This window comes from Globicephala melas, chromosome 2 (genome assembly GCF_963455315.2).
Source record: "Globicephala melas chromosome 2, mGloMel1.2, whole genome shotgun sequence".
Taxonomy (NCBI): domain Eukaryota; kingdom Metazoa; phylum Chordata; class Mammalia; order Artiodactyla; family Delphinidae; genus Globicephala; species Globicephala melas.
In genome coordinates this window covers 133,530,954-133,546,617 of record NC_083315.2, presented here as the reverse complement: position 1 = coordinate 133,546,617, position 15,664 = coordinate 133,530,954, and the positions used below count along the sequence as shown (strand labels likewise).

The window sequence follows — 15,664 nt, the reverse complement described above, 5'->3', positions numbered from 1 at the left end:
TCCACACTCTCCTGACACCCAAACCCACACTCCCACCCCTCACATTGCTCTCCGTCTCTCACAGTCACACATGCCCTTCCTATCCCTCACCCTAACCCTGCTCTGCACACACCCTTGGTCCTCACACGCTTAGGGACAGGCGCATAGCTTCCAGCTCACACTCAGCTCATAAATGTCTCACAGCCCCACATCTCGCACTTGTCACACAATCTTAATCCGTTTCATTCCGGAACAACATGGTCCTCTTTTCCTCTTTTTTTTTTTTTTTTTTTTTTGCATTTGGAATTTGCCTCCGACTCTTTTATCAGGACAGCACAATCCTATCTTTGAAGTCATTTCTTTCCCCCTTACCCTCTTTTTTCTGAAGCACCAGCAATGCAGGGAATAAGCGACCCAAGCTTAATTCATAAGTGATCTGTGGCCTTCTTTTTTCCCCCAATTCTGCCAGCATCGCCGATCTTTAGCTCTTGTTAAAAAATTAATTAAAATTAATCTTGTCAAAGTTTTTAATAAAGACGTATTTTAAAACCTAATGAAAAATGACTTCTTTCTAAATATCGTGGCAGTTCTAAGGCAAGATGTGGTCCCCCACTGTCCACTGAATCACTGAAAGGATTGGAAATTAATCTTCATATTTCTGAAGTAAGTGTTCAGGGAGTCTAACTGGCTCCTTCCCCCCTGAGAGGCTGTGTTCTCACGGAATATGGGTTTTGTTCTTCATCTTCTTTTTTAATTAGCCGGAAAGAATCCTGAGATCTCTCTCCTTCCTCGTCCCACTCCTCCACTCCCCCAGTCCCCCACACCACCATACTTAATAAACTTGGAGGAAAGTTTGGAATATTTTAAACTGGCCTGGCATGTGGGGTGGAGAATGTAAGCCCAGCTAGCACCAGACGTGCATCTAGATTTCGAAATATGAATATCAGCCATATTTTGGAAACTGCATGCAAGCTCTGACAAATAATTTGATTCCCCGTGTACTGGTTTTCTGAATTTACCTTCTGAATGCTTACATCCCATATTTATAGCAAGATAATTGTACTCACGGCAATTAAAAACCATCCACTTGTTAATGAAAATTACTTAAAAACATAAAGCATGCTACTAGAAGTCAGATTCATAGGAAAAAATTTAAAGACAGAGGACACAGGAAAAAAAAATGTTAAACATGAACAGAGAAAATAAAATGACCACATAGTAAGTGTACTGGAAGTTCAAGGACTTATAGAAAATCGAGTTAGACTTTTCATACAAGGAGTCTTTTTCTCCCACCAGGTGTCTAAGGTTTTCAGTACAACAGCCAGCAACCCCCACCCCCACCCCAAAGCTAGTGGCTTTTGTCCTGAACTAGAGTAGGGTTTGTGGGGACTGTACCTGAGCCCGGCTGTCTGCAATTTCCAAATTGGCAAGAAGAGACTGGAAGATAAAGAGCATGATCTTACAGGTGAAGAGCAATTTTGCAACTTTTCCAGGAGACACCCAGGAGAAAGCTTGCTTGCTACCAACTGCTGCAGAGTCTGGGCAGAATTCCTCTAGAAAGAAAAAGAAAGTCTTTTCCCACCCCCATCCACCCCCCCGCATGCCTCTCTCTGTCTTGTTCTCTTTCTCCTCTCTGTCTCTCTCTCTCTCTCTCTGTCTCTCTCTCTCTCTCTCTCTCAGATCCAATCTTTTAAGAGCTTCAGCACATTGCTAAGCTAAAGGGAAATTCTCTTTGATAAAGCGGTGTTTCCAGCTTCTGGGTTTTAAAACCTAAATCTATATTCAAATCTGGCTGAAGGTGTGTTCTGGGATTTATGAAAGCCTCTTAAAGGGGTAAATTTACCAAACCGTGACAAAATCATCACAATCTTACTTTAGACATCTGAAGTGGATGAGAATTTTAAAGAGACCCTTGTTTATTTAACACTGTCCATTTCCAACTCGTGGTTTATTGGCCCCGAATTTCTGCGAAGTTACTAGACGAGAGGGCAAAGGAGAAGAGAGAGCTGTCTGCTCCCGGCCGCTGGAAGGGGAAAAGCCCTCCCACGCCCCCAAGGCGCCGAAATCTGCCCGTCTAACAGAACGGGGGAATTTTCAGGGCGATTCAGCTGCCCCTGCCATCTGAGAAGACGTCAGGCTGGAAGGGTTTCCCACGACTCCGGACCCCACTGCAGATAGGTCTCCCGGTCTACAATTTTTCACTCACTTTGTGGAGATCACAAGCGCGCGTTCTGATATTTCTCCACCTCACCCCGCCCCCACTGCCCCCAAGCCCTCCCTCCCGCCCTTTCCCTCCGCCAGCTGCACAACGTCCATTTTTCCCTTTCGTTCTTTGATGCTTTAAACATCACTGTGGTACAACTGGGGGGAAACACTGTACTGTCTTGGGGTAGCAAGGAGGCTCTGGCTCGTGGGATCGGGGTGGATTTGCCCTTCCTTCATCGAAAGCATGGTGACTGGCCCAGAGCTCCCTACCTACGCCGCACGGGCCAGACCTCCTGGGGCATTTCTACTCCCCCTCCCCAATTAAAGGCCTCAGGGCAGTTGTCAAGCATTTTAGTACAGTGGGGGTGGGGTGAGAAAAAGGGTCCGTACTCACCCTCCCCCCAGCCCGGGCCCCCTGAGAGAGTCTTGACTCCTGGGAACGCGACAGCCAACGGGTCTCTTCGGATTGGAGCGCTCGCGGAGGGCCCGGGAGGAGATGGGCAGACCCCGGGCCGCTCGAGGTCTCGCGGGGACCCGGGGCCCAGAGCTCTAGAGACACCTGCGAGGTTGGCCGCGGCCGCCGAGTGTCCAGCCTCAGGCCGAGCCGGAGACAGAGCCCAGCCGGGCTGCCGAGCGCTGGCTGCCTCGTGCGCACTCCCGTAATTCGTTAATTGCTGGAAATCCCAAGGACGGCCACTTTTGATTACACATACAGTATAAGAACCGACAACAAAGCGACGAATTAATTAACCAACTTCATTAACATAGGTCCCCAAATTAAAAGCGGCGAGCTGTTTCTTTGGCCCACTTGCCGTGGCGGCGTGGTTGGAGGGGGGAGGGTGTTCAGGAAGAGATTTTATATTTCTTTTCCGGCTTTGGGAGTTGTGAGGCAGGAACTGCTTTCTGCTCTCCGCCCCCCATTCCCCGCGCACCCCCCCGGCCATTCACACACCCTCAGCCTGTCCACTGGGGCCTGCACCCCACCCCGCCCAATCCGTCTCGGCTTTTCTGGGGACTCAGGTCTGTCGGGCCCCGCTCTCTGTGCCAGGCGGAAAAGTTGGGCTGGGGTTCGCTCTCTCCGGCTCGGTCCCCGGGTGCCGACCCTCTCCAGCCGCTGGGCTCCCAGCCCCCGGCTCGGGCCGCGCGGGCTCGGTTAGTTCCAGGCCCCGCCGCGGCTGGCGTTGGGGTGGCGTTTGTTTTAACGCAGAAACTCTGATTATTTCCAGCGTGGGCCTCCCACGTCCCCTCCCTCCCCGGGTATCCTGCCGACCCCACTCTTACAGCCCCGAATCCTGACCTGGCTCCTGCTGTCTCCCCAACTGGCCCTGGGGTTAGATTCCGGGATTCGTGTTCTTTGCAGGCTGCCTTGGGCTTCTTAAAACTCTAAAAACCCTGCGCGAAAACCGGGAGCCCGGATCTCTTGCTTGGGGGCCGGGAGACGTTTATAGGGACATAAAAAATGATAGAGACACTGAGTTTTTGAAAATAGTTTGTTCTTGGACTTGGGTATCTGCATCTCTCTTGCCTACACGCCTACGCTTCACTCCCAGGCCTCCTTTCTCTACCCTTCCCGGTCCCCTCAGCGTGGTCTGACCCTGTTTGAGACCGCAGAGTCGTGTTTTTAACCTTCAGTCTCACTAGCTTTCTGTGTCTGTTCTACACACTTACTGCTAGCGTGGAATGTGATAACCAGCTATCTCCCACGCTCACTCTTCTCCAACCTTGACTTAAATATTTTTATCTTCCCATATTAAGGTGTATGGGTTTCCTTTCTCTCCTTCCCTAAAACAAAAGCAAAAACAAAAGAGGGGGTGGGAGGAGAAGAGAGGAAAGGAAGAACAGGAGAAGGAAAGGAGAGGCCTCCCTGTCCATCATTTTAATTATACAATAAGTTCACATGCTCCGGCCCATAATGTATATTTTAAGCACAGCCCAGTGTCTTTCAAGAACATTCTGGTAATGTCGGAGGCCTGGATTTGTTGCCTGCTCGTCCCCCCGTGCAGCAGCGGCCTGTTTTCCTCCCCCTGTTGTGTGTTTTTATTATTTTCCCTCTGGCTTAGATGTGTCAATCATTCTCTCCCTGCCATTGGTTGGAGAGTTTGCGTCAAAAAGTTGCCAGAGAGGCGCTTTCTCAGCAAATCTCCCTGAGAGCGGAACCGACCTCAGCTCCAACTCAGCCTCCACTGTTATTAAAAATAAAAATCGCTAGAGAAGCCCTCCTCACGTCTACTTTGTATGTATCACAGAGGGGCCCACGCGCGTTTCGAACTCGAGCTACTTTCCTTATTTTCTGTTCTTTAGAAAAATATTTTTTGTTGTGTTTGACTTTTCATGGAAGGGTGAAGATTGCAAGGGTTCTAACCCAATACTCTTGATTTCTTTTAGGATAGCTGGCTATTTGGAATTTTGAAGGATAATTTGATTTTTCCCCCCCAACCTCCCATGTGGCTCTAAGGTAAGTGTCTGTCTGTCTTGTCTGTCTATATCCATATCTACGTGTCCCTCTGTCTACCATCATCCCAGTGCCTCTAATAGACCCACTGATGCACCTTTGAGAACGTGGAGCTCTTCTGAAGGCTGATGTATTTTTTTTCCCTTGCAAATTTTTGAGGTGTAATAACGATTACTGCGAAAAATTTGTGATCTGGAGATAAGGGCGAGTGGGAGAAAGGGAGGGAGCGCGCTCCTGGGGTCGGTGCTTTCGCAAAACGTCGTGGAAACCCTCTGAGTCCGATGTGGGGTATTTTGAAGGGGTGTTGTTTGTGGTTTTGTTTTATGTCAACGCCCATTCTGGGCTTCTCCCTGCTATCTTTGCGCTTTGGACATCACATGTGGTTGGGGTCATTTGGATTGATCCCAAGGACGTTTTCAGAGTCCGAGACAAAAAGATGCAGATGTAGCTAGATGGATGGATGGATGGATGGTGATGATGATGATGATGTTGTTGTTAATAATAATAATAATTTGGGCGCCTCCGCGCGCCCAAAGCCCGGCTTGCCGGCGGGTCGGCGGCCGCCGCTCAAGCTCCTGCCTGTCCCTAATGAACGTGAGAGGAAACCCGAGAGGATAACCGAGGAGGCGGGGAGCGCCGGCATCTCCTCCGCCCCGGCGCTCGCCGCTCGCTCTCTTCGGCCCCCTCTCCCCCAGCCAAGAGCAGCTCACCAAGGTTCTCGGCCTCTTCCAGAGGGCCTTCAAATCTCCTTTTTCTTTTTGAGCACCACTTCCCCCCACCCAGGGGGGTGAAATCCCGGGAGTGCCATATCCGCCCCCCCGCAATGGCTGTTGTGTGTTGTGGTCCTAGACCGAGCGAGCGTGGAAGAGTCGTTTTCCAACGTGACTGCCGGGGACGGTTCCGGGCCCGCCCCTCGCAGCCATCGGCGCGCACCTGGGGCGGGCAGAAGTGGCGGTGAGTGGCCCCAGCTCCGCCCGAGACCGCACGGAGCCGGGGACTGGAATCCTTCCGGTGGGAAGGCGGCCGCTCGGTTGTTCTCGGACAGGGGCCGCGGTCCGGCCTGCTTGCGCGTTCGCGCGCTCTGCTCCCAGGCTCGGGGACACCCGGGCGGCGCGGGCCGGGTCGCGCCGGGGCAAGCGGGGCGCTGAGGCCCAGCCTCCAATCTCGGTCGGCCCGGGGGAGAACCAGCAGAAGGTCTCAGCCGGCAGGCACCCAGCCTCCGCAATGAGTCGCGCCTCAAACTCCGAAGAAGTCTTCGTGTTGAAGCGTTCAAGTGACTCTTGAGGCCACAGTCTGGTTTCAGGACACACTTTTTGAAACCCAAGTCCCCGTCAGAATCCCGCCGAGTCGGCTTTTTCCTCCTTTACAGACCGAAATGGGGTGCGGGGACAGAAGGCCGAGCCGCGTTGCCCCTTGAGTGGTGGATTGCTTGGGGAGGGGACGGGGAGGTCACTCCTGGAAATTCTCCCTGCATCCCAGAGCTTCGGGGGTCAGGATTTTTCGTGCTCTCCTCAGGACTTCTTCCCGTCACCAAAGTTATTAGCACAAGAGAGGAGTTGAAGAGGAAACTCCTCCCCCCCAAAGGCAGGTAGATACCCAGACCTCTGCTCTCAGAGCTAACACCAGGGCTTTCTCCTCGCCATAATTAATAGTCAAGGCCAACCCTTTTGGCACGTTTCTTTCTCCCTCCCTCATGAGTGGCAGCGTTGTTTGATTCCCTGAGGCCAGAAACTTTCACTCGAGTTCGCCGGAGGGAGGCCCGCGCCGGCTGTTTTCTGCGCTGCCCGCATATCTCCTTTTTCTTTCTCTCTCCTCTTCCTTTTCGTTGTCTTCCGAGCCGCAGGCAGGTCGCCAGTCCGCGTAGTTTTGTTTCCTTTCCATCATGCAGAAAATTAATCAGCCCGGACGAGAAGCAGAGCTGAGCACGGCGTCCTGTAATTAAGGGACGTGTGCCCTTCGGATTATCTCGTTAGTTTATCAAGAAAACATTTATTATAATTAATTCTCGGACGAGGTAATTATTATTGAGCGAGGACACAGCAACTGGTAGATGGGCTCCTTGGAAGATGAAAAAAAAAAAAAAAAAAAACAAGGGGGAAGGGAGGAGGGGGGAGGGGAGCGACAGATTGCACGAATTGACCGTTAGATATAAGGCAGCGCGGCCCGGGGCGGGCAAGCGGAGCAGGACCTCGGGCGCCGGGGCTGCGAGGCTGCAGGGCTGCTGGGCAGGGACGCCGGACCAAGTCACTCGCGCCCGGAGGTGTAGGCGCCAAGCGGCTGCGCGGACTCGCCGTGAGACCGCCGCCCGCTCCTTCTAGGTAGGAGTTCTCCAGGGGCCACCTCCTGAGCAGTTGTTTTGAGGCTTGTATTTTTGAAAAGGGATTTCTTTTTCCCCTTCTGGGCTCTGCTTAGAGAGGAAGGGAGAAAGGCTTCCTGGCAGGGCTTTGAAAGTTAGATGGAATTGTCTAAGGCCTCTTCTTTGGAGAGCGCATACCTAGGCTAGCTGTGGCGAACACGTCGTAGTTTTGTTTTGTTCCTTTTTCTTTTAAAGATGTATCCGGTAGTAAATGGAAAACAGTCTATGCCGGGAATTTTGGTCATTTTTCGATGGTAGAGCAAAGGAGCTCCAAGAAGGATCTCTGTCCTGTTGTTTTCTGTTTGTAACTGCTTTTTATGCTGGAATGTGCTACTTTAATGTGTGATGTGTCAGGCATTTCTAATTGGGTGAGAGCTATACATGTAAGAACACTTCCATATTTCTCATGTGCACATCCGATATGATTTCAGTTGTTTCTATAGTAGTTCAGAACTTTCCGACATAGTAAGTTTGCATTAAACGAGAAAGAACTCCAGCTTAGAGGCTATTAAAACCAATACACGACTGTATTTTAAAGCAATATTATTTTCACAGCCTCCAAATAACTATCTTGAAAGGAAAAGATAAAACATCAAGTCTTTGTTGTAGGAGCAACTAAATTAGTTCTACTGGTGAGATAATACAAACTCCGACAAGGGCATTTATAAAATTACATTAAATTAGATCTAAGGGTGGAAAAGCATGATTTTTGTGCTATGAATTTAAATCAGGAAGAAGTTGCAGTAACTGGGTTCCATCTGTGGAGTTTTGTGTCTTGATCTCTTAAGCAATGTAAATATGAAAATCCAGAGTCCTTAAAACTCAGTAGGACCTCTGTAAAAGTAAGAGGGAACTTCTCCTAATCTTGTGTCCGCCATTTTGAAGCAATCTCTCATAGTGTCAAAGTTGCAAAGTAGAGATCCATGCAGGAGAAGTGCCACCTTTTAGGAAAATAAAAGCCAAAATTGCAAGCAGCCAGTCTATAAACATCAATTCTGGATCCCTTTGCTTGGGGGAGTGAGAAATACTCAACAGAATAAAGTAAATAACTTTTCTTTTTCTTCCTTCCTTTTCCCTCTCTGAGCTCTTTTTCTTATAGGATTTTAGGACTCTTGAAGGGTAGGGAGAAATTCTATTAGTTTCACAACTTTGGGGGTTTGTGTATCTACTTTCTTCGAAACTAGAATGTGCAGAAAGGCGCAGAGGAAACTCTGCTGTAGCTGCTGAGCACCCAAATGCCCGAAAATTTGCCTCCTGCAGGATCAGCAGCCTCTACACATCAAAATCAACATGGAAGCAGCTTGCGCCACAAATGTGCACCCTTTCTACTTGCAAATGCCGGAGCCTGTCATTATCTGATTGGTGGGATTCTAACTTTACTTCAGAATTCCTAGCCCACCCTGTGCCAAACTTGAAGACTCTTTTTTTGCACTGCGTTTAAATATTTGATGGGTGTCGATAAAAAGTTAAATACTTGTTTGTTTAGCTTTAGTTCTTTAGACACATATAATCAAGTTCTCCAAAACCCTAATAAATCTGTTACTTACCTCGAAATCTAATTACCCAGACTACTAATTAGGTGAAAATGATTACTGGAAATGACTTCAAATGTGGAATAATAGTGGTTGAGAAGTTTTCTCAAGTTTGCTGTTTCGCAAGTTGGTATTTTAGATGTTAAGTGCACTGACATTTTAGGTTCGCAGCAGTTTAAAGTGGTAAAAAGCTAAGATAATTAAAATCTGCCTTGGAAAGGCAACAGTCTGGGGAGAGGTAGATGTCTTGAATTGTTTCTTTGTTTCTCACCAATGGCCTTTGTTATCTTCATTATTTATTTAGCCAAAGAGTTCTTTGTCTCTGCAAATGGCCCCAATCAAGTTTTGTTTGAGACAATTAGCTAGTGCCAGCCAAGGAGTCCTATGCAAATGTAGGGATAGGAATGCAATGTGTGCATTTGGAGGCGTGGGGTTTTGTTGGGGCGGGGGGAGCGGGAGGCAGATTGTATTGCTTTCTTCGGGTCTTTTTTTTTTTTTTTTAAAGTTTTGGCTGGGGGTGGGGAGGACAGGTTTATCTGGTCTCTCTGCATCTCCTCTAGTTCTGAGAAGCTGGGGAGGGGAGCGGGGTAGTGGGGGAGGCTTTGCAAGTCCTTTAAAAGCCTCTGCTGTGCATAGCCCGGGCTCTTCTTAAGTTAGTGGTGGAACGTGGAAGAGCTGCGTCCTCCGAAGCGGTAAACCAGCACCTCTGTTTGTTTGTTTGCTTTGCCTTAGCTCCACCACTCCAAACCCACCCACCAGGACTCTGAATCTGTCCACCCCGGGAGAAGCGAGACCTTCCGGCTGGGTCCCCCGGATTTGGGCCGACTTTGCGCCTCCAAACAACCTTAGCATGATGTCTTATCTTAAGCAACCGCCTTACGCAGTCAATGGGCTGAGTCTGACCACTTCGGGCATGGACTTGCTGCACCCCTCGGTGGGCTACCCGGGTAAGTGAGCCCCGCGGCACTGCTGCCCTGCCCTTCCCCACGCCCGGTCCGCGGGGCTGTGACACTCTTTCCCCCAAGCACCGGGGTTGGCGGTGGCGTCGCCCCCGCCCCAGCTCCAGGCGAGGTCTCCACTGGGTTTTCCTTCCGAGAAGCAGCTCAAAGCCACAGGGCATTTACCGGCCGAGGAGAGGACAGGGGCTGGGGAAAAGGGAGTAGGTGTATCTACAACGTAGGAGTGGGGCGAGAAGGCTACTGCCCTTGCCATTTGGGCGCGGGGACCCTGCCTGTACCTCGAAGTCCAATTCCTCGGAAGTGCCCTCTTGGCGAAGTCGGGTTTCTCATCATAAATTCTCCCCGCCAAGCCTGGGGCTTCCCCTCTGACCTCCAGGCCCTTAGCCTCTAATCCTTAGAGGTGTGATTTACCCCGGGTGTGAGTGCTTTCCTTTCCGATAAGATCTGTTTTTTAAAATCCTCCTAGAACAAGAAGTATGAAATATGCCCCCATTTGAAAGATGGAGGAACAAAGGCCCCTGGAGTCCTAAAAAGCCTAGATCTCGGGCAGAATCGAGATTTGCCCCATCAGTTCGAGCTGCCGGTCCTCAGGGATCCTTTGACTTCACAGAGTGGGGTTTTTGTGTTGATGGTTTAGGGGTTGATTTTGGAGGGTTCTTGTTTTTTGTCCTCCATTTTTTTTTTTTTTTTTTTTGGTTAGCTTTCGAAGAGACCCTCTGTCCGGAGCCATCTCCGACGTCAGGCGGAGTGGGGCATTCCCTGGAAGGGGCAGTGTCTGCCGGAGGAGCCGAGGCCGGGAGGGGGTGGGGAGGACACGGGTAGGGTCCGGGTTGAGCTGCTGCGAGGACCAGGGGAGTGCTGAGTGTGGGCGTGGCGGGAGTCGGACACCCGCAGAGACCCCTGTGACTGAGAAGCTGCTCCCGCACCCTAAAGGGCCCTGGGCTTCTTGTCCCGCAGCCACCCCTCGGAAACAGCGGCGGGAGAGGACGACGTTCACCCGGGCGCAGCTAGACGTGCTGGAAGCGTTATTTGCGAAGACCCGATACCCAGATATCTTCATGCGGGAGGAGGTGGCGCTGAAAATCAACTTGCCCGAGTCCAGGGTGCAGGTAGGGCAGATGTAGGTAGACACAGCCATCCTTCCTGACCGTGTCACCCCTCTCCCCAGCACTGTATTTGTTGAGGACCCAGGAGAGTTCCAGGTCTTGGAGAGGACCAAAGGAAGGTTTTAAACTAAACGCTCGGCTCCATCGGAAGCCAGTAAACTTTTCTCTTAGGGCCCCTTGAGTGTCTGATTTCTCCTCGTGCCCCTTTTTGTCCCTCCACCCCCACCCAGTCCTATAACCAAGGTTCTTCCGGTCCAGTTGGCAAGGTAAGACTGGTGATTTAGATGCAGTGATAAAGCACAGTCCTAGAACCCTTGGACCCCTGGTGGACAGAAGCCCAGCCTTGGCAGATTTCAAGGATAGTCACATAATATTTTAGTTCTTCCCTTCCCCCGTTGGAAATCCCCCCCTCCCATTCTCATCTACTTTTAGGGGTAAAAGAAGCTTAGCTCCTGCATAGTTCCAGTATTTTTACAGATGAAGAAATAGAGTAAATGACTTGCTCAAGGTCACATGTCAGTTTGGTGGTAGAAGAAGAAATTACACAGTAAGAGTGTTTTCTTTGACTTCTTAGGGATTGAACAGAACTTGCTAGATCTGAGCCATTCAGCAGATAAAATATCAACATGGTATCCCAATGATACCTTCCCCCCTCCCCTTACTCCCCCTTAACTTGACCTTAAGCTGGAGAGGAAAGTAAACTCCCAACTCTTCTGGAATGCAAGTCCCATACAGATTTCTCTGGAAAGAATGTTTAGCACCTAAACCACATGTACACCTGGGACTCCCCTTCAGCTAGGACACATCAGCACGAACTGCAGATCAAAAAGAGCCTTTTTCAAAGTCAGAAGAAATTTTAGCACTTGAAGGCTTGAACTGAAGTCTTAACTGAAAGAAAACAAATGGCTCTGCATGGTTGGAGGTTTGTGCTCAGCCTTCACGGCATCATTTTTACCACAGTTAAGACACCCATATGGAGAGCTCATTCAAGAGGACAACTAAGGACTTTTGCCCAGAAAATGCCAGTAGCTTCCCTGACAAGCCCCCCCTCACACACCAAACACAGCACCTTCATTGCAGAACATGAAGAAGGCTGGTAAAGAGAATTTTCAAAGTCACACACAGAGGCAAAGTTGACAAGCCAATGAACATAATACAGTAAACAATCTGTGTGTCAAGTGGCACTACCCTGAAGGCTCAGACTTGAGCCTAGGAGAGAAGTCTGTCTTTGAGCTCAAAGCAGAGTATATACGAGTCACTCCACTTACCATAAAGAAGGTTTTGGCAAATAGTAGCTTTCAGACCTTCTTCCTCAACAGGATCATTTCTCCTGGGGGCTTTCTTCTGTGAGTCTTTCTAGAAGAGACAAAAAGTAGAGTGATGGAACCAACCTACATATTAGTAGTTGCTACCTGGAAGATGGACTGTAAACTGTTTGAATTTAGGCTGTTCTTGCTGGCATATAACAACAGATCGTTTTCCCTCATTTCTCGTATGTTCCCATCCAAAAGACATAGAATAGATATGTTCTATTCCATTGTGAGAGTGTTCCAAAATGCAGCTGGGTCTTATGTGTATGTGTGTATTTGGGATGAAATGAGAGATAGGAAAGTGAGGGGGAGAATTTTTAGTCATGATTTGGGCGATTATCTTAAATTTTACTGTTCTGAGCTGGGAGTAAAGCAGGGTCAAAAGCTTTTAGATAGAGCCTCCCCAACTTTCTTATAATTCCAGGAACATATATGAGAGTTTCACTGGCAGGAGAGATTGTCTGCTCAGCTCATCTGTCCATCTAGGACAGATTTATAATCTGGGAGCCACTCTTTTCCTTAAGGAGTCACTGAAACCATGTTAAAGAAGTTTCTTTCCCTTTCAAGGTGTGGTTTAAGAATCGAAGAGCTAAGTGCCGCCAACAGCAGCAGCAACAGCAGAATGGAGGTCAAAACAAAGTGAGACCTGCCAAAAAGAAGACGTCTCCTGCTCGGGAAGTGAGTTCAGAGAGCGGAACAAGTGGCCAATTCACTCCCCCCTCTAGCACCTCAGTCCCAGCCATTTCCAGCAGCAGTGCTCCTGTGTCTATCTGGAGCCCAGCTTCCATCTCCCCACTGTCAGATCCCTTGTCCACCTCCTCTTCCTGCATGCAGAGGTCCTATCCCATGACCTATACTCAGGCTTCAGGTTATAGTCAAGGATATGCTGGCTCAACTTCCTACTTTGGGGGCATGGACTGTGGATCTTATTTGACCCCTATGCATCACCAGCTTCCTGGACCAGGGACCACACTCAGTCCCATGGGTACCAATGCAGTCACCAGCCATCTCAATCAGTCCCCAGCTTCTCTTTCCACCCAGGGATATGGAGCTTCAAGCTTGGGTTTTAACTCGACCACTGATTGCTTGGATTATAAGGACCAAACTGCCTCCTGGAAGCTTAACTTCAATGCTGACTGCTTGGATTATAAAGATCAGACATCTTCGTGGAAATTCCAGGTTTTGTGAGGACCTGCAGAACCTCTTTTTGTGGGTGATTTTTAAATATACTGAGCTGGACATTCCAGTTTTAGCCAGGCATTGGTTAAAAGAGTTAGATGGTATGATGCTCAGACTCATCTTCTGATCAATGTCCCGAGAGGCATAGAAGGAGAGATGAAAGGCCTTAGAGGGGCCTGCCAACCAGCTACCTGAAATGGACAAACCATCTGATACTTAAGATCCTATCATAGTTTTAGATCATTGGTTTTACTGATTTGCAAAGTGATCGAAAGCATTCTAGCCACGTGCAACCAAATACCACCAAAAATAAACAAAACTAAATTGTGAGGGAAAGGAGGGAAGGACATAGCCTTCTTAAGCAGAGGTGTTCCAATGTCGTAGCCAATTCTTGGTTGAATCTTAGGAATGGACAGTGTCTCGAGCTCACTCACGTTTCATGACCAACTGGTAGTTGGCACTGAAAAACTTTTCAGGGCTGTGTGAATTGTGCGACTGATTGTCCTAGATGCACTACTTTATTTAAAAAATAATGTTCATAAGGAGTCAATATGTAGTTTAAGAGACAATCAGTGTGTGTCTTATATAAATGGTACATCTGTGGTTTTTAATCTGTGCTAGACTTCAAAACTGTGATCTCCTGTTATTGTATGCAAACTTGAACTCCACCTCTGCAGGGGTTCTTCTGTGATTAAATAGGTTATAATTATAAGTAAATTCAGAGCAACTGAGTACTTATCTAAAAAGATTACCTTTGGCTGGAGGTGAGCTGCACTGAAACTTTACAACAAAATGTCTCTGGACAAGGAGAGTGAGAGAAGAGAAACAAAAGGACACTAACTCATCTGTAATTTGCTGTTGGTAAGCCTAGCAGTAAAGAGACATTGGTCAATTGCTCTGACCCTGATGAATTTATAAACTGAGATCATCGTTGTTTATGCTTGCAGATGTTAACTGGAAAAGTTATATACGCAGAAACCTTTCTTCCTGGATTTGGCAAATATGTATAATTATATTAAAATGGTTCTAGCACAGCATTGGGTCCAGTTTAATTTTATACCACCATTTATGAACGAGAAGCCCACATTCAGCCACTCCTTCCCAAAACGTGTTTTTCTTTGGTCAGAGAGGGAATTAGCAAACTTTATTTTTAAAAAATGTTGAGGGGGGCCTCATCTATGAATGAACAAGATATGAATGACCGGTATGTCAACTTTTTGTGACTTTCATTAGTACTGCTCCGAAATTGAGTATAGAGAGCCTAATAATCAAAAGCTCTCCTTGCTTTTCCCTCCCTACCAGATAACCCTAACAATTTCTTAGGCACTTTACTAGCATGTCTTAACACAGATCAATTTTTTAAGCGAGAAGGGGCGAACTGTAGTACCTCAGAGAAAATGTGAATGACAAGAATTCCTTGTTTCTATTCTCTTATTTGATTAAGGGTTTTTTTTTTAAACTTCCAAAAATATATGAGGTAAACATGAGAGGGAATGTAATCAGAATCTGAAAGCAATTCAGGCAGAAATGATTTCTGAACAAAAGAGTTTCAGAAAAGTTTTAAAACCTATAATTTCAGTAGTTGAACATAAGGCACCCTGGTCAGGTTTTTTTTGTTGTTTTTTTGGTTTTTTTAGAAAGTGCTGAGGGGAAAAAAAAATAGGTCTCCTCTCAGTTGTACCTGCATTTTGTAAACCAATCACCAGAAAAGACAAAATGGGCCAATGATTATGGTGCTTCTCAGGTAAAAGCAATATTTAATTTCATTTTAAACTCCTTATGCTCTTAAGTCTGACCAAAATTAAGCGATTCTTGATTGTAACTTTTGAAATGAATGTTAGCAGTTGCAACCATTTTGTCTTCTGGCTGATTTCCCCCTCCCTGGCTGCTGCACAGGCTGTCTTGAGCCCTACATGAGATCTTGTCTAATAATTGTTTTTGTTTTGCTGCTAAAGGAAATGAGGAAATGGAATAGTTTACAGTCAACAACTGAGGCACAACTTGATGGCAAGATTTTCTAGTACCTACTGATAATATTCACCCTACCGTAGTTTACAACTGGAATGAGATTGGGGCTGGGGGTGGAGGGTTTAGAGAGAGTTAGAGAAGGAACGTACATGAATCTTTGCTTTATAGCTGTCCAGATACTGGGTCTCATGCAAGGAAAACAGATCCTCAATAATTTCTCACACGGCCTTCAGTTTTCAGGATGCCCCACAAAGGAACAGGAAAGATTACCCTCTTTGTAAAAACAATAACAACAACCACAAACAGCGGACTACTCAGCAAATCGCGCGGTTAGGTTTCTCTCCCCGTACTTTAAAAAAGGAGGACGTCAGAAAAAGGCGCCAAGCCCCCTCTGAAACTAATTTTTCCACCCCCTTTGCACAACTTCGTTTAACAGACCACGGAGTTGAATCCCTTTGAATTGACGGCGAAGTAGAAATGAATTCCCCCTGACCGCAGGCAACGGAGGGAGGGCAAGGGAGGCGGGGAGCTAGCGCGGGCTCCCACGTCCAGAGAGTTCCGGTCACCGCGCCCTGCCAAGACCCGGCTTTATGAAGTTTAGTCCAATAATCGTCATTA

General features: G+C 47.9%; 1 protein-coding gene across 1 annotated transcript; it reads left to right on the top strand.

Annotated features, from left to right (window-relative positions):
• The first annotated feature begins 4,328 nt into the window (after window positions 1–4,328).
• OTX2 (orthodenticle homeobox 2) lies at window positions 4,329–14,090 on the top strand. The gene is made up of 5 exons (XM_030854455.2): window positions 4,329–4,417; window positions 4,570–4,639; window positions 9,257–9,471; window positions 10,441–10,592; window positions 12,467–14,090. Exons 3-5 carry the CDS (start codon window positions 9,375–9,377, stop codon window positions 13,085–13,087), a joined length of 870 nt encoding a protein of 289 aa, XP_030710315.1. The 5' UTR covers window positions 4,329–4,417; window positions 4,570–4,639; window positions 9,257–9,374; the 3' UTR covers window positions 13,088–14,090.
• The last annotated feature ends 1,574 nt before the right edge of the window (window positions 14,091–15,664 follow it).